This window comes from Phragmites australis, chromosome 22 (assembly GCF_958298935.1).
Source record: "Phragmites australis chromosome 22, lpPhrAust1.1, whole genome shotgun sequence".
NCBI classification, from domain to species: Eukaryota; Viridiplantae; Streptophyta; class Magnoliopsida; order Poales; family Poaceae; genus Phragmites; species Phragmites australis.
Window position 1 is genome coordinate 2,463,387 of NC_084942.1, and position 24,151 is coordinate 2,487,537.

The window sequence follows — 24,151 nt, forward strand, 5'->3', positions numbered from 1 at the left end:
GCATATGTGAGAGAACTCTATTCAATACTATATATTGCGCAAGAACAATTGCATGACTACATGCGATTTGAGCTTTTTATATAAGTCATACCAAGCTAATATGAGCTTAAAAATGTGATTTGAGTTTTAAATGCACATGGCTTCTTGTTACTTAAAATAACATCTACTCATCAACTAATAATGTGAGGTGCTATTTATCTATTCATTTAATTTGTTGAAATCTTGCCCAAAAGGCAATCAATATATTGCATATTTACTATTGGTTCCTCTACCTAGTGATTCCAGTAGAGCCAAAAAATTTAGTACAACTATAACTATGTATTTCTATACTCCAATTCTGTATTTCTATGCTCCAACACTGAAGTAAAACTAGGCATGCTAGTCAACATTATTTAGCACCTCCAATGTAAGAAAAAGAAAAAAAAATGTTTAGCTGGAGACTCATATGAATTAATTGCACCAGCAAATACACCCCTCTCCACTCTGACTGTGAGATGCCTCTGCAGCTCCTTCAAAAAGAAAAAGGAAACAAAAAAACACCTCTTTGTTTCTAGCTTCTTGGATGCAATAAAAAGAAAAGAAAAGAATGCTTGGCCAGCGGCGCACATGCCATGGATTGCGCCGACATCACCTCCGTCTCCAACCTCTCCGATTTTTGGGTGCCTCAGCAACTCCTTCAAAATCAAAGAGAAACAAAAAAAAATCACTTCTTGGTTTCTTGCTTTTTGATGTAAGAAAAGGAAGAAGTTCGCAAGCAGGCGACGCCAACATACAGAAATTTGTGAGCTATACTAATCCTTGCTAGGGCATTTGTAGCGGAATTCCTCTTTCAATTCCCACAACCCCCACACCCATGTGATGCGGAGAGAAGAGAAAGGGCATGCACCCGAACTCCTCGCAATGTTAGGTTCTTGTGTGTGTGATTGGATGAGTTGTGGGTGTTTGGAGCATAGGGGTACATGTTACAAGGGTAACTCCCCCCAAAGGGAGCATACACGTGTGTGTTTTATGGCATACATGTTCTACATGGGTGGTGTTTCATTTAATCCATTATTATACAGCTGTGGATGAGGGTTGTGTAGCCGGCATACTTGTGGAGGTTTGCGTCGAATGAGATAGGGGCGGGGCATGAATGAACACTACTAGCTAGCTTCTCCACCGCCTGCATCCTCTAAGAAGCCGCCACAAATGGAAGATACATTGCAAAGACAGCTACTGTCCAAACAAGGAAGAGATGAGGGTGAGAAAACAAGAACGGTGGGAAGCCTCTCCCTCATTGAGGAAGCACATCTAGAGGTGATATTGTGAAATCCATATTTCCTATAAGTTCTCGGCCTTGAAAAAGGCCATTGTGGCATCTACATGCCGAGGTGGGGCAAGAGGAGGGAGGAGCAGGGCTGTGCTATTAGTGCTTTAGGATGATGTCGTGTTACCATTCTTTCCACCAACCATGTATTTTTGAATGCTACTCATTAATCATCTCTGTCCAATCTGCCAATTTGCGCTGCCATCCGAGGAGGAGAAATGCTTGCTAGATGAGCAAGTAGCGATTACCCAGAATGAACCTGAAGAAAGCATAACAAAGAAGATGTTGATTGATTTTCTTGTTCAACCCTCCCTATGACTTTTTAGATAATGGGATAAAATTCCAGCCTCTGCACCGGATGGTGGACACATGCCCGTTGAGTAGCAGGGGCAAAGTGGGCAGCCGCACAGCCCCCCCTCCCAATAATTGGGGCCCTTAAATTCTAATGTATTTACTTAAGTATATACTTAATTGTAGAGAAAAGAAAAGCCCAACAACCAATTGTTCCGATCATATTCCGCTTCCGCCTGTGGCCTGGCCGGTTCGTCTGATCGTCTCCCAGATCGAGCACCTGTCGTCGCACCTGCCGAATCAATCAGCGATCACTTGTCGAGTGCGGAGGGCCCTGACGCGCCGCACCCTGCCGCTGGGCACCGCACCCTGCCGCCGTGACACCGACGTGAGTACGCGAGTACGCCATCGTGAGTACACGAGTACGCGAGCTTACGTACGCATCAATGCATGTTATCATGGTCTGCATCAATGCATGTTTAAAAAAATTCGATCTTGGCTGTGACGTGAGCTTACGTACACATGCAATGACGATCGTGCAGTGCAGGTGGTGTCCATCACCGTTGAGAACGGCAGCGACCACCTCAGTGCTCCGGCGGACGAACTAGTGCTAGGCGGCACGTTCCACGCAGGTTCGATCTTCTTTGTATGTGGAGTTAAAGTTCATCCAGGATCTTATTAAGGAATCTATGAGCCCTCTTCATATTCTGAAGTATTTGAAACGGCTAGGCTGTTTTCCTAATGCTGTTATTGCATACAGAATTTTGTTAACATTCCCGTGACTGTTGCATCTGCGGAAAGGAACTTTTCTAAACTCAAGTTGTTGAAGTCCTACTCACGTTCTACTATAACACAAGAAAGATTTAATGGATTGATGACAATAGCACTTGAAAATGATATCTTGGAGAAGATTAAGTATGAAGATATAATTGAAGATTTCATTTTAAGAAATACTAAAAGGATAATGCTTTTCAATAGAAAATAAAGTCAGTTTATTGCTTGAGTACTGCCTTTACTCTTTCAGCATTAATATTTGATATATTCCTAAGTATTGTAAGAAATAATATGTGTTGAAGTTATATAATTAAGTGAAAGTATGTTTTAGTTATATGAATTTTCCAATTTTAGGGCTCTATTTTACATTTCGCACCGAGGCCTTAAATTCCTAAGACGGTCCTGGGTGGACACAGCTACATGGTAAAATAAAATAACCCTCCCATGACTATGCTAGTCTACGTGTACTTTGTTGTGGAGAAACGCATATGTATGTTTTCTGTTTTGCATGATTGCTGGATTGCGGAAATATCAACTTGACTTCCACGGTACCAAGTCTCGTGTAAGTTACGTAGGCTTTACTGAGTTGCAAGCACGGTGGCGGGCATGAGCTACGAAACCCAACCAGTGGCAGAGGACGTGGAAACTCTGTAAGGCGAATGCGAGCTAGGAAACCTGGAGAAACTAAAAATTGGATTTTTGACTGTAGCAAATGGACAAGCACAGTAGCTTCAAAATCGGGAACGGGTAGAAACAACACAGAACTTGCGGTTAACTATCGAGTCAGCCAGGTCAACGACAACGCCACTGCAAATTGCTCCGATCCTCTTTGTCATGACGAGATCAGTGGGACGTAGCAAATAAATCAGCAGGGACTGCTGCTCTCTGGAATCTAGACGAGACACGACCTCGACGCGCTCAATAATTCCTCTCTCTGGAAATTACTTCTGAACAGAGGAAAGAAAATTGCTAGCCCTATGCTCTGGCCTCTGGGAAGAACAGAAAAGGATGCATTGCGGCGAAAGATCAAAGATTAGATCGAGATGGTGAGACATGGGAGATAATATAAGTTGGGCAAGTACAAGAAACAACACAGCACTTGCAGTGAGATGCGCAAGAACTTGTAAACGATGGGGTCAATGAGCTCAGCTCCTCCACATCGGGTCGGGACGAAATCAGTAGGGACGCCGAGACTCTTGCCGCGCCCTTGCTGGGAATCTACGCGCGACGCGATCTCGACGCCCTCAAGAATTTTCCACACGGTGTCTCGTTCGGCTATAAATCACCACCACTTGTTAGTGAAGTGCTCAACACAAAGCAGATCGTCCACAATCCCCAAGCTCCAGACGCGGAGAGACAATGGTGGTTGACGTTGGCCTTGACCCCGAGCGGCGAACTCCGGCGCCGGCCGCTCCACGCAGCACCGACACTGCGGCCACGGAGGCCGACTTCCTCTGGAAGCTGCGCAAGTACGTGCTGCTGCTGGCCACGCTCGCGGCCAGCGTCACCTACACGGCGGGGCTGTCCCCGCCGGGCGGGTTCAGACCGGACAACGACAAAGACGGCGTGCACCTCGCCGGCGACCCGGCGCTCCAGGTCACCTACGCCCGCCGCTATCAAGTCTTCTTTTACTGCAACGCCACCGCCTTCGTCGCCTCCATCGTCATCGTCAACCTCCTCCTCGTGCACTCGCTCAGCCGCCGCCGCTGGTGGCTCCGCGCGCTCCAGGCCGCGATGATACTCGACCAGTTCGGCCTTATGGGAGCCTACGCCGCCGGCAGCTGCAGGGAGGTGGCCATGTCCGCGTACGTCCTCGCTCTTGTCGCCCTGGTCTCCTCCTATGTCTGCGCCCATGTCCTGCTCTTCGCGTTGATGCGCGACGCTGGCGAGAACGTGGTGCCGGAGGCGCCGGAAAGTGTGGAACGGGCGCGCAAGTACCTGCTTATTTTTGTGACTCTGGCGGCGACGGTGACGTACCAAGCCGGCCTGAGCACGCCTGGCGGGTTCTTGTCGGACAACCAGGACGACGACCACCTCGCCGGCGACTCCATGCTCCGCGGCCACCATCCGGACCGCTTCATGGTATTCTTCTACTTCAACACCACGGCGTTCGTGGCGTCTCTGGTCGTTATCATGCTGCTGATGAGCAGGACCGTGACGCGGCACGGGTTCCGGTCGTGCGCGCTCTGGGTGTGCACGGGCGCGGCTCTGATCGGGCTCACCGGTGCTTTCGCCGTCGGGAGCAGCAGAAGCGTCAAGACTTCCATCTATGTCATTGCGTTGGTGGCGGCTGTTCTGTTCTACATCGGCCTTCAGATTCTGGTGTTCTTGTGCAAGCCTGTGGAGAATTGGCTCCACAATGTGCAAGAAACGCTGCAAAAATGTCTGAAATCGGGCCAATTGGAGTTGCAAAATCATCGGATTCGTGCAGTATCTGACCAGCAAGTTAATGCTGACGCCGATCAGCTTCTCAAGAAGTCTCGCATGTACCTGCTTCTGCTCGGGATTCTTGCTTCGGGTGTCACATACCAAGCAGGACTGAACCCGCCGGGTGGCTTCTGGCAGAACAATGCTGCTGATGGTCTGCATCACTACCTCGCCGGTGACCCGGTCCTTCACATCACCTATCCCCGGCGATATCTGGTGTTCTTCTACTGCAATGCCACAGCTTTCATCGCGTCGCTGGTCATCCTGATCCTCCTCCTAAGCAACATATTAAGCACCCAAGGAATCAAGTATTGTGCATTGCAGGTTGCCATGATCCTGGACCTTTTTGGATTGGTTGGCGCTTATGGTGCTGGAAGTTGCAGACAAGTGTCGAAATCTGTGTACATCTCGGTGCTTGTTGTTCCAGTGTTCCTTTACGTCGGCATCCATGTTCTGGTATTCATGCTAGAAGTCTCCCCAACTTGCGCGACATGGAGAAAAATGGTGACGGAGAAGCTGGAGCAGTGTGTTCCCAAATGGCTCAAGAAGTTGTTTGAGCTGCCGACTGAGGAGGAAGATGAGGACATGAAATGGAAACTGGAGAAGAGCCGCAAGCTTCTGCTGCTCCTTGCAATTCTTGCAGCAAGCCTCACCTACCAAGCAGGCATGAGCCCCCCGGGCGGCTTCTGGCAAGAGAACACGTCAGGCCATGTCGGCGACCCGGTGCTCAACGACAACTACCAACGTCGCTACCTGGCTTTCTTCTACTGCAATGCAACTGCATTTGTTGCATCTCTGGCCATCATCATGCTGCTGGTGAACAGAAAGCTTTCGGCGAGAGGGATACAGTCCCACGCGCTGCGGGTGTGCGTGATCCTTGACCTGATCGGGCTCATGGGCGCGTTCGCTGCTGGGAGCTCCAGGAAGGTATCAACTTCCATATATGTCTTTGTCCTGATCTTTGCAGTTCTAATCTGCATCGCGTTCCAAGTCGTCCTGGTCTTGTCGGAATCGGTTCAGGGTCTCCTGCGGAGACTTCTATCCAAGATCGGCATACTGGTGGAGGAAGCAGATGGCATGTCTTCGCGCAGGGCCAGCGCCGGAGTGGAGCGTGATCTCTGGGACCAAAAGTTGCCCAAATACTTGCTGCTGCTCGCTGCACTTGCAGCGGCTGTCACGTACCAAGCCGCCATGAACCCGCCCGGTGGCCTCTGGGATGATGGGCAAACTGGCCACATCTCCGGCGACCCGGTCCTCCGGAGCAGCTATTCACGCCGGTACAAGGTCTTCTTCTACTGCAATGCGACTTCCTTCATGGCGTCTCTGGTGATAATGGTCTTACTCCTGATCAAGCGAGTAAGCAGCACACAACCAGCGCTGCTGGCACTGCATGCCGCCATGATACTGGACTTGTTTGGCCTCATGGGCGCATATGCCGCCGGGAGCTGCAGGAGAGTGAGGACGTCTGCGTACATCTTGGCACTGGTCGTTGGGGTTTCTGCATACATTGTTGTTCTTGTCGTTGTGTCCATAGGGATCGCGAAATGGATGAAAAGAGTCATGGATGAGATGGGAGAACGACTGACCCAGTGCTTCTCCCTTGAAGATATGTGAGACACTGGCGCCATGAGCGTTGAAGGGATGTGATGGTAGTAGTTCTTGTGCATGTTTTTTTTATTTTGTTCCGAACGTTTGATAGGATTCCAAATCTAGCTTATGGTCTTTGTGAAGCACTATTGTAATTTGATTAATTGATACTTATTAATCGAGATTCCGCAACGAGATGAATATGTTCTATGATGTGCTTCTTTTCTGCTCGTAGATAATTGTCATCTGAAAATGCTCAATGTCCGTGAAAGAAACCGTCTTCCACAAATAAAGTGTGACGAGAGCAAGTCACAACAGTGTCTCAGGCTTGAAGGAGAGGCGGAGAAGGAAGTAACACTAAGGTTATATGAGTAATCTTTTTTCTGCCTTTAGCTTGATGACCAAGAGTCTGTATTTATACAGATATTCAGAGTGTAAATATACAAACGTGCCCATAGAAGACAGACAGAGACATATCTTATACTGTATAACCAGAGAGTAGGCTAGCCCAGTAAATTATCCCTACGGCTGGTAAGGTGGTTGTTCTAGCGACAGGTCGTTCATTTCGGCGCCGCATTGCACCAACATGTCAGACGACCACCACTTGCGCCATTGTGTCAGGCAGCCACCACTTGCACCATCGTATCAGGCAGCCACCACCTGCACTAGCATTAAATGCTGATCACCTCGCTGCACGTGGGGGGCGGCCTGCGAGCCCCCTTCTGGTTGATCTTTCTGAAGGATTGAAGACTCTGAGAGTTCGGAGGCATGAGCTCCAGGATTGCCCCGGAGCCTCGGGCCCTGGAGGAGGCCGGAGCCTGGTGATCTTCGGGCCTAGATCGCCGGGGCCAAGGGACGTCAGGGGTCTTTAATGACGATTCCCCCCAACACTCAAGTTTTTTTTTCATGTTGTGCATGGGTGAAGGGAAATTTTGTTGTCAGAAAATGCTCACTAGCAGCGGCAGCAATTCCAGCTTAAAGAATGTTGCCGTGATTTACTTACTTGTGAATGTTTCCCTACATATATTAGCTCATGCATTGTCACGAAGTAGGATATGCCGCACAAGGGATAGCACAAAGTAAATGCAAATACATGCTAATGCTGAATCGGCTAGCACAAGTAGGTTATGCACGACTCAGAGAGAGTACGGTTTGTTTAAAAGTGGACGTCGCCACTTACAAAATCAGTACAAAGAAATTGCAGAGACCCTGTCTGCCTAATCTCCTAGCAGCTTACCAGCAGAAGTCAGACTGAAGAGGCAGTGACGTCCAGACCATCTTATTCGCAAGTGCAACGCCAAAGCACCATAGGCAGCAGTTTTTTTGGATCATTGCAGGGCACCTTCCAGCTTCAAACATGTTCATCTGCCGCTCTCCACCATCTTCCTGGTAGTCCAGCATTACTTCTGAGCAGTAGGACTCGGCCTGAAATGCATGAGCCATTTCTGAGTTTCCATAGCAGAAATAAATATATTGATCATCATTAGTCAGCCACCATGCATCTAGCTACTGGTTGAATACCAAAAGAATGACAGACCAACTTACCTTGGGGGATGATCCTTAGCCAAAACGCATGTCCACCGGAGGGAAAGGACTGTCGACACGCTCAAGAACCCGTCTCGCATTATCACTTGATTCAGAGTTATTGGGATCAGTTAGGATGTTGAGCCGTCGAATGTTTGCTGCATGTTCTAGTACAGTTGTAGCAAGAACTATCTCTGTCGCCCCTCCCTTGTAGGACTTCGCTTAGCACCTCAAAGTGTATGATCAAACAGTGAATATCCTTCAGTTTTGCAGGAAAATCTTCGACTATTATTTCGAACTGCTCTTCTGATGTTGCTTCATCTCCTCTCTAAGTCAATGGTCAGGAAAAACTTTGATCACAGCATTAATATTTATACTTCATCCAAATTACACTACCACGCGGATAAGGACACTGAAACATTTAAATACTCACCCCAAATGTCGTGCACTCGCGCTCACCTGTTCAGTTTGCAGTGCACGACATGAAGACCGGCCACCGGGCGAACAGCAGTCCAGCAGAGGCGCGGATCAGAGCGGCAGGCAGGAGCAGGCCTGGGCAGGAGGCAGACAGGCGGTTGTTCAGTACTTCAGTTGTTCTTGTTCTGTTGTTCACTTGTTCAGTTCTTGTATGATTGTATCTTGTTAACTTGTTCAGAGCAGAGCAGAGCGGCCTCAAGGTATGATTTGATTGTTCACTTGTTCAGTTTGCAGGCTATTGGCTTCTGAATATTTGTGTCATTGTGTGCATCTGAGTATCTCATAAATTCTGAATCGTGTTTGCAGGCCCCTGTGTGATTGTGTGATTGTGTTGTGTGTGTCCTTGACTCCTTAGCACTGGCATACAACAAAGACCACTAGACCGGACTGTAATTGTGACAGACAGAACTAAGGTATAAAATTTCATATGCATAGTTTTTCATATCATCATATATTCATTAGTTTTGTGTACAGATATCATGAAGATTGAAAAATATTAGGCTATTATCGTGATTGAAGAATATTGAGCTAAATTAGTGATATACTCTTTTCTTGGCGCCAAAACGATGTAATCTTGAAAAATTTGTATCTTCGCTGCATTGCAGAGATAGTCAGACTTCCCCTTATAGATTTCCAAAATAACATGTTCCTTATCTTTCTAGAATGCTAATGTGATCCAAAATTGGATTTGCAGATCAACAATGGTTCCACCCTGTCCCCTTAAATTATGTTGCTGGATCCACCCTGCCTTATGGTTAAGAGAAGAAATATCTAGACTTCCGTATTTTAGATTAATGTTCTCCTCATGCTTCACAACGGGAATGCCTCTTTCACTGCCCGCTTCAAAATGAGGAGGCCTCTTCCGCCTCCCTAGCAATAACATTTCATCGTTGTAATATTTTCTTTTGCGATTACCCTTTGCACATCCATCCGCAAATACATCTCCTATCAAACGCCAACAAACAAACTACTGAAAATACTCATATGTATGTATAAAATCGTGGGCACGAGATTTAAAAATTGGTGGGTGTAATCATAATCTCACGCTTACATCAGCATACCGAAACATGGTTCTAGGATTGTAGTGTCTGTATATGGTAATGGCCTGTATCCCCTGAAAATACATAAAACATAAGTAAATATACTAAACACATACACAAAGTGCTCCACGAATCATGGCTAGCTCTAAGGCCACTTCCAATGATAGTTTCTTAGATATTAATTAGGTGTCTACATAAGCAAAAGAATGATATGATAACTAATTTAAAGATGAAAGAGAATGAACTTATTTTTTATGTAAGAAGCTAACTATTTAAATAATCATAGATAGTTGTAAGAAAGTAAATTGCTTTAAGAGACTTAAAAAAACTAGTAATATATATATATATATATATATATAGGAAAACTAGTATGTACTCCTGGGTGTATGTACTCTCACCTCTCATATACCACTTTTACACATGAGTTATACTTCTTTATCACTTTAAATATACTTCATTAGTAATTATAAGATACTACAATACAAATCCCACGAAAATTTTTATGAAATTTCATGATTTTTATCTTAATTTGCGTATATACTTCTTTTATGTATAAAAAAGAGTATATAGCAAAAATGAAAGGCTAACATTGAAATTTTTTTCATACAACTCATATTGGAGTATCTTAGAATTAGTATTAGAGTATACTAAAAATGATAAAAGAGTATAAAGTGTTTGTTTAGATGGTATATTGCATGTGGGAGTACATACTCCTAGGAGTATAGAATAGGTGTCCTATATATATATATATATATATATATATATATATATATATATATATATATATATATATATATATATATATATATATATATATATATATATATATATATTGAAAACTTATTTCTTAGCATGCACCTTATTAATTACATAAGAAATAAAGCATTTTGAGAGTGACCTAATTAACCCTTTGCTAATTAATTTAACCTCCTGCTCTGGATGTGTGTGCAAAGCCGGTACATGCACCTTAATCGGAATCGGAATCCGAACAGCCAGGGATTTCGACTTGGAGTCGGGTTGGCTTCGTGCCCCAGCCTGCCTATGCCTATAAATATTGTTGTTCAATTTATGGGATTTTTTCTTTATTTTTTATTTTGAGGAAATAAAGAAATTAGAGGAAAAAAAAAGAGAAAGAGAAAGGGGTCAACCCCTCTCCTGTCGGTGGCGGCGGCGGCGGCGGCGCACCAGCTTGCCCGCCCTAGCCGGGCGCGTTCGCACGCCGCACGGTGTCGGGCGGCGGCTCCTCCTCCTCCTTCTGGTTTAAAGGGACACCGGTCCCTTCCCTCTCCTCATCACACAACCGACACACTCCCCTCTCTCTCTCTCTGGTTCCCCGTGGCGGCTGTTGGCGCGGGACTCCTTTGGCTCGTGCCCGCGCGCGCGATTTGGGGCCGTAATCCTAGCTATGACGGTGGATCGGTGGGCGGCTCCGGCGAGCTCTGCGGTGGCGCGTTCGTCGTGCTCGACTCCGGCACGTCCTCAATGCCACCGACCTTGTCCCGCTCCTCTGTGTCGGGTGCTTTCGGTCTTGTGATCGACGACACTCTGGTGGGGTTGGCCGATGAGCTCCAACTTGCGTGCTCCGGCCGGTTCTATTGCGTTGGTGTCCTGCTGATGTTGTAGTCTGCCTCAGCCTAGTTCTTGGCTTGTGAGGACGTCCTAGTAGCTACTATCTTTTTAACTAACAAAACACATTTCTTAATATCATAATTAGTATAATATTTTACATCTCATAAAAGAGAAAAGAATCCGTACTAGTTTTTAAAGATGAGAGATAAAGAGTTAATATTTATAAGTTATATTAGCACTTCTCTTCTTTACGAGGTTTGAGAGATTATGAATGATAGGATCTGCATAAATTTTTAAAAATATATTTTCTTAGTTAAAAAATAGTAGCTATCTATAACAATTAGAGATGTCCTGATGTGTGGAATTTGATATCTTCGTACCACTCCTTTAATTTCATTAAAAAAGCAGCAATGAAGTGACAGTTTAATTTAATCGATCCCTCAAGGTCTATACAGAGGTAGCATGAATCCTATCCTACAAGATCTTCTCAGTTGTCTCCTAACATGGAAAAATAATTGTATTGATTATAACTAAGAATAAATACATAATTAAAATAATGAATAATTAAAAAAATTACGAGAATTAAACCAGGGTTTTAGCAATATAATAAAAAGAAGGGCATTTTCACACTAGTGCCAATGTGCCATGTAGCTAGCGGTTCATGTTATCGAGATTTGATCTATAAAGATAAATACAAAATTAAATACTACTATAGTACATATAAATGCTCAATGCTTGACCGTACTAGGATGAAAACGGATGGCATAAGGACAGATAATGTCTTTATTATATTTGTTTTCATTTTTTTTTTATCGGATTCGGTACGAATACGGATTACTTCGATATGAATACGAATATAGATAGTCTTGAATACAAATACGGAGCAAATATGAATCGAAACAACTACAATCACGGATATTTCTTGGAGCAAGAAAACCCCTTAAATTGTTCATCAGACTTAGATAAAGGTGCCCAAATATTTAAAATTACAAGTTCGGCAATACTTAGATATATGAAAGTACAAATTCAACATATCATCACCGTAAAATTCACCAAGGTAAGAAAAAGAAGAAAGTCACACATAATTAATTGAGGCACAATAAATAAATATAAGGCATACTACCAGGCTAGATCTTATATCATCAAGGGCTTCTTTGGAAAGCAAAAAATTCACATGAATGATATAATAATTTCACAGGAAAAAATGCAAGATTCAAGAAAAAAATTCCGCAATCCAAAAGAGGCCTAAATTCCTCTAACAAATCCAACATAACCGATTACAGGCAAACCAAAAAACACACGCTTGATGCTCTTGAGTGGTGCCTGCCGGGAGCTCCTGAAACTTGGAAACGTTCCATACTTACTAGTTCTCAAAAGGGCAACTAGTTCATCACTTGTAATAATTGCAAGTTGGTATTTGCTGAAAATATGTTACTGCTAAACCTATGCAACCTATGTCAGTTAGTTTTGTTCTCTAGCAAATAATGTATGTGTCGACGGTCGGTAAACTAACGATCTTACGAATATGTGATGAATATAGAGAATAGTTCCTTGTGCCAAATCAAGTGTCGAAAGATAGAGATTTATACAGGTTTAGGTTTATCGAAGGAATAACTATATATATCATGTGTTCTTGTATTGATCTTGAGACAGATTATAAAAGGGTCGTTGCTAGTCTAGATGGGATTTACAACTAGTGCTCCTTGCGTATTATTTGTTGATGTAGATCTTGATGTCTCTCTCTAGATCGTGGTTGTGATTGTGATTCTCCTTCCACAGGTTCCCTGGCTCCTTATATAGGTAGGTTGCCATGTGGCATCTGAACTCTTTTTCGAATAGAATTTTGTCATTGTTAAACTTAGGAATAGACTTTTTATTTAAGAGATATTCTGATACCTACTGGTAGTTCACATACGTCTAGAGACTCCTCTTCCATATATAACCGTATACTCTAAGTATCTAGGAGGTCCACTGGGATTTGTATGTGTATGAGATAATCATATACATTATATTAGATTTATCATATATATTATTCATCGTCAGTATGTCAAATGCAGAAAAGTATTGGGAATGTTCCATACAAGAGGTTATTTTTAGCTATTATTGTAGAGAGTCCTCATCATTTAGTCCAAGAAGCTGTGTAGAGACTAGTCCAGGAAGCTGCGTAAAGATTAGTTCAGGAAGCTGGGGGAGATCTAGGGTGCGGCGGGTAGGTGGGGATCTGATCTACTGCAGCTCGCCGGTGGGAGGAGGGGCACCACACAGTGGAGAGACCTGGGGGTTGTGGGGAACTAGAATGGTAGCCGATAAGGAGGATCCGACCTGTAGACTGGATGGAGAACATGATGGATGGATGAGGTTTCAGTTTCAGGTTAGGCAGATCGATCACGGACGAGATGGATGGTCGATGGAATTTGGATGGGTTGGGCTAAAGTTTGGATATCCGAATTCAAATTTGGTCTAGTATTCGAATCAGATGCAAAACATTATTCGGATCCAAATTTTTAATTCGATCTGACGATTTCTGAGAAATTATCTGATCTATTGTCTAAGAAATTATCCAAACCGATCGAGGTTATCAGAATTAAAAAAAAAGTCTAAAATATCCGAATATTAGCCGATCTGTTTTCACCCCTAGGTGGCACACCCTGATAATCCTTGTTCTCCAGGCATCATTTGAGACAAGGCAATTCTCCTTCGTCGTTTGTGAATCCTTGACTGATTTCTATATTAAGGGATTTCTCTTGGACCAGCGCCTCAAGTGTGATGGTTGCACCGTTACTCCTATACAAGAGTTCTTTGCTGACCTAATATTCTCTTTGTTACCAAGTCTTGATCCCAGCTCGGTTATCTTTGTAGTTGCTGCCTTGACCTATGTGTCGAATCCTCGGATTTGTGGCCAATCAAACCAGGGAATGGAGGGAGATAGACAAAAGGGTTGTATATATATGAACTAAGTTAAGACTATGCCCCGATCTACACTATAGTTACGCTACATGATGCATAAGCACCCCTGACCCCAAAGGATCTACTCACACATCACGAAGATAATAAAACAAGACATATTTTCAAGGAAGAACATCATGATATTGATATAAGATAAAGTATACACTATGTTTAATATAGACTTGATGCCTTCCTTGATTGTGATGGCGAAGTACATAGAGGGATAATCTCAATAAGGACCTAGTACAAGGGTTTTAATGGTGGGAAATGGTGGTGGCGGCGAAGGACCCTAGGAATGGTGGTGGAAATGGTGGCGGCGTGTTTCTGGATGACCTCCCTCTCTCTCCTTTTAGATGTAGATCGATGCCTTCTTTATAACCCCCACAAGTTAGGGTTTTGTGCCGTCTTTAGAAGATATTTGTCACCGGGCCCTTCAAGAAAGTTATTCCATTTGACGCGCCGATCCTGTTGGAGGTTGGTACGGTCACTGGTTTCTCTGGTTATTATGGTGTTAGTTTCATGGTGTCTCTGGTAACTATGGTCTTAGTCCTCATTAAGCGAGTAAGCAGAGCTCAACCGACCATCTTGGGGCTGCTTGTCACCATGGTATAGACTTGTTTGGGCACATGGGTGCATACGCTGACTGGTATACATCTTGTTTAAGAACTTTTGAAAGCCTTTCAAATTCAGCTTATGATCTTTTCTGTACCAATGTAATTAAATTATTTTGGGAATAAGTCTTACATATCATGATTGGAAATCAATACAGATGCATGGATAAATATATAAATCAAGCATTATGAAGAGGAAGAACTAGCACAATTTAACTCACTGGAACATGAATAAATAAAAAATGAAGCAATTGTTTACATAAACAATAATCTGTTTTCTACATCCTTCTCATGACATGATTACAGTTACACTACCTCTAATAACAGAAGAAAATATTTGGAAAATGTACAAAATCTACAAGAGAAAATTGTCGCACTATCGACGCGTTTCCATCTACAACAGAAAGAATAAAGGATGTTATCTACAAAGCAGTACTGGAGGCTGGGTGAAGAACATCCACCAAAATATTGTTAATCTCTTCAGTTAAATGAGTCTCCCTTTTGTCAATTCAGTAGTTACTGTGTATCATCAGTGAAAGCCTTATAAATGAAGTCTCTGAATCGCTTGCAGTATTGCTTTGGGTCAACAGCGGATATGGAGTTGGGATCATATTGCATGGATTTGTAAGCGTGCTCGAGCTTCTTACTAATATCATAGTCTTGTAGGATGTCAATGATTCCAAAGAACAGGATGACATCCTGAAATTCGCCTGTAGGCTCACCAATGAGCAAAGATTCACTATCAGGATTCCTCACTACGTTCTCCACCCTTGAGGGCATGCAAATCCCTAGTTTTGATGGTGCTTTTCTGCACAAATCACAAGTAATATGTTAATCCTCAGAGGTCAATGTTAGGTTTAATGTAATACAGAAGTTGCTGTATGATGTACACTCGTGTGGTATATTAGCTACTTCTTATCTCTTCACTTTATAATATATTAAAGAATATATTATGGATGTTCAAATGAAAAAGCTCATCATATTTGTTTACGTTTTGAAGCATGTGTAATTGTTTTTCATTGATACCAGCCCAATACAACCATGCCTTTAGTTGCTTCAGATAATACTAAAGGAGGGATAAAAATATGTTTATTAGCAAATTGGGATGGATGGAATGCATTTTGAATCTACCTAGTTTGTTCAGAATCTTCAGCGATAGTATGAGGTGTTTCATTGTCAGCACTGCTGCTGTCTGTAACCAACAAAGAGATTTTCAGTCTCAATCCCTCAATATATCTACAGTATTATTGTAACTGCAAGTATGTGAAAACTAGGCATGGATCGTGGAACATATCTTTGCATCTGTCCTTGAAGTGAACACCAACCAAGAGACTATAATCCATTATCCTCTCCTGCTCCAGTAATTCGCAATCTTTGTCCACTTGCCTGGAAAGAGATACAAATTATGAGAACAAGGGATGCTTGGGTTTCTTTAAATGCAGCTGTGATTTTGAAGCATGTTTAAGGACTTCGCATTTAACAGATTCGAACACCCAAACATTTGTTTAGTGAGATTGTGCACAGATGCAACTATTGTTAAAATGTACTAAATGGAGGAAGGGAAACATCCTGTACAATTTGGCAGATGGGATGTGTACCTGCAGAATTCTTGAAACCAAGATTCTTCTAGCCGGAAAATGAAATTAAGATCGAGATCCTTCAATGTGGTATGCTCGTTGATTTTATCAATGGGTTTATCCGTCATGCGACCATGTGAAGATCCTTTCAAATCGAAGCGCCGATGGATTGCATAGTTGGAGCAGAAAAGATTCCCCATTATAACAAAGCGAACCTGTGTTTCATGGTTACAAATGTTGAGAAACTCTCACGCAGCAATTTACTTCTGAGAATCTGATCAGTTGCTCATTGCAGCTAACCTTTTTCTGAATAGCTCCTGTAAGTTTAACACAGTGCAGACCAAAAAATTTAGTTACTAGAGTATTTTCAAAAGCACGGACATGTTTATAATAGGCTGGAAGCATCCTAAGAAGTACCTGTTCACATAAAAACACAAATTCAATCATATAATTTGTAAGTTAAGCTAAGGTGAGAAGGGAAGAATTGTACTTTAACTTCTGACTTCTTCATTGTTTTGATCATATACTTGTCATCATTGGTGAGGTAAAAGAAACTTCCACTTTTACCAGGCGATGAAAGTTCCCTGAGTGCGTCATCCCCGCAGATGGAGATCATGTAATCTGCAGGGTCAACATCGAAGAGCTTGCGCAAAGTCCTGGAGGCAAGTACAGAACAACAAATTAGCTTCATATTGGAGACAGGAAGTAGTAAATGATAGAAACATCAAATTTGTTACTGCCACAGGAAAGAACAAAGAAATCAGCATCAGCTGTTAACTGAAAAACCGATCAGACGAGATTGCAAGACGTTGCTCTTGCCGGATTTTCTTCAGAGAAAACGCAGAGCTCACTCTATCTCACAAACACGATGAACTAGATAGGATTTTGTGCTGCGATCAAGCGGCAGCTTTTCGGTTCTTTTCTCTTCCTTTTATTATGCAAAGTTTAGCTAACTAACTCCTACCTTCACGCCATGCCGAGGAGCTCAACCGGGCATGCCGTGTGCAGGATTGGGCAAGGCGCACACACATGAGGTCGTGGGCTCTCACCAACTAACAGAAGCACCAAAAAGAAAACTAAGTGTGCACTGGGTTACTAACAATCACCCCCTAATCCCTGTGCACATCACGAACTCCGATCAGGGCCCGTTGTTCTGTGAATTTCAGGCGCCCGAGCGGCTTAGTAAGAATGTCTGCGAACTGTTCCTCAGTGCCGACGAAATCGATGTCGATCTTCCCTTGCTCCACGCACTCCCTAATGAAATGGAATCGTGTATCAATATGTTTACTTCGATCGTGGAAGACTGGGTTTTTGCTGAGGGCAATCGCTGGTTTGCTGTCCATCTTTAGAGTGAAGGCGCGCCGATCTTCGCCCGTCAGTTCAGCTAGGAGCTAAGCCAACCAAACACCCTGGCAGGCAGCTGAAGTTGCTGCCATATACTCTGCTTCGCACGAAGAGAGTGCAACAACCTTTTGCTTCTGCGAAAACCAGCTCACCAGTGACCTTCCAAGGAAGAACAAGGTCCCACTTGTACTCCAACGAATGTCCATGTCTCCGGCGTGGTCGCTGTCACTGTAGCTTGTGAGTTTATTGCCAGACGCCTTTGGATACTAGCAACCAACACCGATGCTGCCGGATACGTAGCGTAGGATCCGCTTCACCGCCATCAAGTGCTCAGATGTTGGTTTTTCCATAAATCTGCTGACATATCCAACCGAAAAAGCAAGGTCCGAGCGAGTGTTCACCAAATACCTCAGACTTCCGACGATGCTCCGGTATTTGGTGGCATCCACGGCCGGCGCAGTGCTCTCCTGGCTGAGTTTGCACCGCTCCTCCATGGGTGTGTGGCACGGATTACAGTCCTCCATGCCCGCCTTCTTCAGAATTTGCCGAGCATAGTTCGCCTGAGACAAGGTGATGCCTTCGGCACCTTGCTGCACTTCGATGCCGAGGTAGAAGTGCAACAGACCGAGGTCGCTCATTTTGAATAGCCTCTTCATCTCGGTCTTGAATTTGTCGATCTCCTGTGGGTCATTGCCGGTGATGACCAAATCGTCGACGTAAACGCCCACCAGAAGACGATTGGCCCCGATGCCGCGCGCGTACACGGCGTGTTCGGAAACGCTGCGCTGAAACCCAATCGAGGTAAGAGTCTGGTCCAGCTTTGCATTCCACGCACGGGGTGCTTGCCGGAGCCCGTAAAGGGCCTTATCCAGCCGCAACACCTTGTCCTCGTGTCCCTCGACGATGAAACCCGGTGGTTGCGCGACGTAGACCTCCTCTTCCAGCTCGCCGTTGAGGAAAGCCGATTTGACGTCCATGTGATGAACCGGCCAACTCTCATGGGCGGCGAGGGCAAGCATCAGCCGCACGGAGTCCAGGCGTGCGACAGGGGCGAAAACTTCATCGAAATTGATCCCGGGCTGCTGGACATACCCCTTTTCCACCAGGCGTGCCTTGTGCCGAATTACTGCACCTTGGCCATCCTTCTTCACCTTATATACCCACTTGAGGCCAATTGATCGATGTCCTTGCGGAAGATAGACCAGTCGCCAAGTCTTGTTGTCCTCGATCGCGCTCATTTCCTCCATCATGGCTCGACGCCACTCTGGGTGCCTTTCGGCTTCGGCGAAGGTTGTCGGCTCATCGGCGAGTTGAAGCATCAGCGCCTCGCCAAGATTGCGCTCGGCGTAGCCCGGTCCCTGGGATGCCCCGAGGACATCATCGACCAGCTTGAACTTGGGCAGCCGGGGGCCGTCGTCGTCGTCGTCCAGGTGCTCCTTTGCGTCGGGAGGCGGCGACACTGATGGAGCTGGGGTACCTGCTGGCTGATTGCCGACCGAGGGCGCCGGATTGTCTGGTGTAGGGACCGGACTGTCCGATGCACTTTGCTCATAGCTGCGCACCCCTGGAGCTGATACACTCGTGCGCTCGACGATGAACTCAGTCGGTGTCGCCGTCAGGCCGGAGCGCTTCTCACTCCAGTCCCAAGCCTTGTCCTCCTCGAATACAACATCGCGTGTGATGTGGACACGGCCGGTCGCCGGATCAAGCACGCGGTATGCCTTCACACCCGATTGGTACCTGATAAGAACACAGGGGAAGCTTCTGTCTTCTAGCTTTGCCAAGTGTGGCTTTGTGATCTTCACATGCGCCACAGAACCGAACGTTCTCAAGTAATGCATCGCCGGCTTGCGGCCGTACCAAGCCTCAAAGGGTGTCATGCCATTGACACTTTTCGTCGGTGACCGATTCAACAGAAAGACTGCCGTTGTCACAACCTCTCCCCAGAACGTCGCCGGAACGCTGCGCGCCTTGAGAAGACTCCGCGCCATGGCTAGTACCATTTGGTTTCTGCGCTCTACCACGCCATTCTGCTGCGGCGAATAAGGCGCCGAGAGATGTCGCTGCACTCCACGGCCTGCGCAATACTCAGCGAATTCAACAGAGGTAAACTCACCCCCATTATCCGTGCGAAGAACACGCAGTTTGCGCCCGGTCTCGGTCTCCACCGAAGCCTGAAAGTTCTTGATCGCCGCCGGTGCCTCGCTCTTAGCCCCGAGAAGGATCAACCACATATAGCGGCTGAAATCATCCACGAGCAAAAGGAAGTGCCGGTTCCCACCGTGCGTTGCCAGGGTTATCGGCCCACACAAGTCGCCGTGGACTAGGTCGAGCGGATCAGTGGCACGGTAGTGGGCTGCCGCCGGGAACGCAGATCTTCTCTGCTTGGTGGTTATGCAGCAATCGCACAACTGATCAACATGATCAATATGGGGTAAACCACGTACCATGTCACTGTCGGACAGCCGCTTGAGGGAGTCGAAGCTCAGGTGCCCAAATCGCGCGTGCCAAGTCCACGCGATCTCCTGGCGGCGCGCGGACAAGCATACTGGCTTGGCGAGGTTGAGGCGCAGCAGGTATAGCCGGCTTGCAGAACGGCGTACCCGCGCCACCAGGGTATGCTTTTTGTCCCAAATTCGGAGAAGCCCCTCCTTGATCCGCACCTCGCAGTCGTTGTCGTCCAATTGCCCGATGCTGATTATGTTCGTTGTGAGACGCGGGATGTAATAGACGCCAAAAAACACGCGGTGCTCACCGTTTTTGCACTCAAACAGCACCGTTCCGCGTCCCTCGATGTTCACCAGAGAGCCATCACCGAATTTTACTGTGCCGCCCACCCCCTGATCAAGATCAGAGAAGGCGGCCAGTGAGCCGGTCATGTGGTTCGTGGCCCCTGTATCAAGGTACCAACTGGTGTCGTCACGCGCTTCATCGCAATCCAGCTGCGCGAGCACCTTGCCCTCCTCCAGATGCACCAGCGTTCGGTGGCTGTTTGCGTAGTCTTGGAATGGCGCCTCCTGCTGCTCGTCCTGGTGTAGCTCACAGGCGCACACCATGAGTAGAGAGGCTTCCTCCTCCACAGCCTGCGCGACGTGCGCCTGCTCACGTTTCTTCTTGCGGCAATCACGCTCCCAGTGCCCGAGCTTCTTGCAGTAACGGCACTCATCCTTGGTCGTGACACGGTTCAGATCGCGCCCAACGTCGTCACTCTTGGTGCGTGAGCCGCCTTGGCCGCGGCGACGTCGCCCCCGGCCGTTCTTGGCGTTGCCTGTTGTGTGTTCGCCGGTCTGCAACTTTAGTCGCCCGACCAGTGACTCCAGCTCAGAGAGGAGCAGCTTGCTATCGCCGCTTCCACCCCCCCGAGGGCGCGCCATCTTCAGTCGCCTGACGTTCCTCCACCACCTTGAGCCGCCCGGTCAATTCCTCGACAGTTAGCGTTTCAAGGTCGATCATTGTCTCGATCGAGAGCGCAATCTGTGAGAATTTTTCCGGCAGAACTCGAAGAAACTTGCGGACCACCATTTCGTCGCTGTGCTCGTCACCGAGGGCGGTCAGCTTATTTGCCACCCCCATAATGCGTATGGCGAACTCGGTGACCGTCTCACCATCACGGAACTTGATGCCGTCGAACTCCTGCCGCAGCTGCTGCGCCTTTGCCTTGCGCACGCGATCGCTGCCAGCGTACATCGACTTGACGGAGTCCCACGCCGCGCGAGCCGAGTCCTTGAGCGCCAGCGTCCCCATCAATTCGTGGGGTACCGCCTTGAGAATGGCCTCCAATGCCATTCTATCTTCCTGCCGATCAACAGCGCCAAACTCCACGGCAGCCCACAGTCCCCTCGCCTCCATCATCACCTGCATGAGCAAGGACCAGTCGCTATAGTTGGTGCGCGTTAGCATCGGCCAGGATGCACCGCCAACCTCGCGCACCGTCTTCTGGACCACGACTTCGCGACCCAGAGTTCGGCCGCGGCGCGGGATGAGCGGTGACGGCGAGCGCTGGGGAGGCCGGCGTCGAGGAGGCGTCCTCGAGTGATTGTTGACCGGAGCAGACATCTTCGTAGCTCGTAGCTAGCTCTGATGCCAAATGTTAACTGAGAAACCGATCAGACGAGATTGCAAGACGTTGCTCTTGCCGGATTTTCTTCAGAGAAAACGCAGAGCTCACTCTATCTCACAAACGCGATGAACTAGATAGGATTTTGTGCTGCGATCAAGCGGCAGCTTTTCGGTTCTTTTCTCTTCCTTTTATTATGCAAAGTTTAGCTAACTAACTCCTACCTTCACGCCATGCCGAGGAGCTCAACCGGGCATGCCGTGAATCATGCAAAGACTGAGCACGAACCGAGCTATTCTCGGAGGTGTGCAGGACTGGGCAAGGCGCACACACATGAGGTCGTGGGCTCTCGCCAACTAACAGAAGCACCGAAAAGAAAACTAAGTGTGCACTGGGTTACTAACATCAGCAAGGTTACTAGGCCATAAATCATACAGTAATAACTTTGCTATGCTGACCTGAAAACCAGAGGGCAGTAGTCCTTCCACCGAAAATCACATGATTGGTGAGGAGGAGTATGCTTTGATCCTTCAGGAGGAAATCTTGTCCACACCTTCTCTTTTGGATCAAATGCTGATGCTTTAAGATCCAGCGAATTTGGTGCCGACTGCCTTCCAACGGCATGTCTGTGTCCCAAGATAAGATGAATGGCAACTTCAGATGAATCAGCTTCAGAAGAGCAATGCATCAGAAAATACAGATCAAATGGCAAAGAACAGTGGCATACTAGTGACCCTGATCGAATAGCAACACACCTGATGCCAAGCTGCAAGTTGAGCATGAGCTCGTAGTTCTTGTGCCCCTTCGATATCGTCTCCCCCTGCTTCTTCACTGGCCTCGGCAGCGCGCGCGTGCACGACGGCGTCCGCAACCATGACCCGTCCGTCCGAGCCTCCTCGCCCTCCTCACCCTCGGCCAGGCTAACCACCGGCGGCCGCCACACCGGCTTCTTCGTCACGGCCTCCACACCGGGCCACGTCAGAATCTTCTGCGATGGCATTAGCGACACTGTCTTCCCTTCGCACACCTCAAGCTCCTCGAGCAGCGCCGTGATCGCTTCACGGGGCTCACGAGGCGCGGGCACCGCAGGGCCACCGGACGGCGGGTAGTACACGCCCTTGGCGTGCATCGTGCCGGCCTCCTGGCACCACGTGCCAATGTACATGCCTCCGTCGGCCCACCGGAACGTGCCCTGGCCCTTGGGCTTGGCGTCCTCCCACGCGCCGTCGTACCGGTCGCCGTCCGCCCATATCACCGTCCCGCACCCGTGCATTTCGCCGGCCTTCCAGGTGCCAATGTACTCGTGGCCATGGCGCCAGATGTAGCGGCCGTGTCCGTCCTGCAGGCCGTCGCGCCAGTGGCCGTCGTACACGTCCCCGTTGGCGTACGCCTGCGTGCCGCGGCCGTGCCGGAGGTTGTTGGCCCACAGCCCCGCGAAGGTATCCCCGAACTCGCCAATGTAGGTGCCGTGGCCGTGCATGTACCCGCCGGCGAGGTCGCCCTCGTAGGTGGCGCCCGACGTCCACGAGAACTTGCCGCGGCCAGACGCCCGGCCGCGGCACCAGGAGCCCTCGTACATGCTGCCGTCGGTCCAGAGGAACTTGCCCGCGCCGTGCGGAAGGTCCCCGCGCAGGTCGCCCTGGTAGAAGTCCCCGCTGGGCAGCAGCTGCTCGGCGTGGCTGGGCTCTCCGAGCGCGGCCTTGTCGTCGTCGCCGGCGTCCGTGTCATTGTCCTCGGTGGTGCTGTCACTGTCTTCACGGTCGTCGTCGTCGTCGTCGTTGTACCGGTAGATGGTGTTGGACGTCGATGAGCTGACAGAGAGGAGGCTGGGTGTGGTGGCGTCGCTGGCGGCGGCGACGCCGTCGACGGGCACCGCGGTGGGCACCACGGAGCCGCCGCGGCGGATGGTGTGGAGCTTGCGGATGCTCGCCTCCCACAGCCGGCTGGCCGGGGCAGGGAGCTGGTTCATCCTTCTCCCCGACGTTGTCACGTTGGCGTAGTCACTTCGAAGAATGTGACAAGAGAGGCCAACACGATCGAGCCGCTGGGGCGAGTCTGTGCATGGTGGTGGAGCGGCGAAGACCAAGGCGGGGTCGTGTCTGCTCCTTGTTTTTGCCTTGGATTGCGAGGTCTGGGTGACGAAGGACGTGAGTCGGAGGCTGGGAGGAGTTGTCGCCGAGGAGGGCTCCGGGGCGCAACATTTGGAGGGAGCGCCTAGGCCGTTGAGGCGTTCTACTACTCTATCTGTTTAGCAGAGCTTTTAACTTTAAATTTTTTTAAACCTATATATTCTAATAGATGCATTGAGAATGTTCAGATAAACTATTTTATTTTTATTTTAGTTAAAAATAGAGACTTAAACCATTTAATTTTAATCTACAAACGTAAAATTTGATAAAGTTATAGATACACTGATGATGTTTAGATGAATCATTTTATTCTAAAATAAAAAGTTAAGTCACCTAATCCTAATCTATAAATGTAAGAAGCTCTACTAAACACTGTTCATCTCCTAAAGAATAGGAGGGAGACTGCCAGAGCTAATGGCCACTGGCCCGTGCCGGAGGAAGACGAGCAGAGAGACACGGGCGGGTTTAAAAGGCACGCGCTTTTGTTGGGAG

At 47.3% G+C, this 24,151-nt stretch overlaps 2 protein-coding genes and 1 long non-coding RNA gene across 3 annotated transcripts; 1 reads left to right on the top strand and 2 right to left on the bottom strand.

The window, feature by feature from the left end:
• Positions 1 to 3,689: 3,689 nt before the first annotated feature.
• On the top strand, positions 3,690 to 6,595 carry LOC133905442 (uncharacterized). Its single transcript, XM_062347217.1, has one exon. It carries the CDS (start codon positions 3,731 to 3,733, stop codon positions 6,410 to 6,412), a length of 2,682 nt encoding a protein of 893 aa, XP_062203201.1. The 5' UTR covers positions 3,690 to 3,730; the 3' UTR covers positions 6,413 to 6,595.
• Positions 6,596 to 7,455: 860 nt separating this feature from the next.
• LOC133905354 (uncharacterized) lies at positions 7,456 to 8,308 on the bottom strand. The gene is made up of 2 exons (XR_009907604.1): positions 7,931 to 8,308; positions 7,456 to 7,810 (listed from the first exon to the last, which is right to left on the bottom strand). It is a non-coding gene; the product is annotated as an uncharacterized LOC133905354 (long non-coding RNA).
• Positions 8,309 to 14,975: 6,667 nt separating this feature from the next.
• On the bottom strand, positions 14,976 to 23,723 carry LOC133905104 (phosphatidylinositol 4-phosphate 5-kinase 6-like). Its single transcript, XM_062346813.1, has 8 exons — positions 22,286 to 23,723; positions 21,989 to 22,156; positions 16,620 to 16,785; positions 16,430 to 16,546; positions 16,151 to 16,344; positions 15,843 to 15,938; positions 15,684 to 15,740; positions 14,976 to 15,360 (listed from the first exon to the last, which is right to left on the bottom strand). Exons 1-8 carry the CDS (start codon positions 23,497 to 23,499, stop codon positions 15,069 to 15,071), a joined length of 2,304 nt encoding a protein of 767 aa, XP_062202797.1. The 5' UTR covers positions 23,500 to 23,723; the 3' UTR covers positions 14,976 to 15,068.
• Between the last annotated feature and the right edge of the window lie 428 nt (positions 23,724 to 24,151).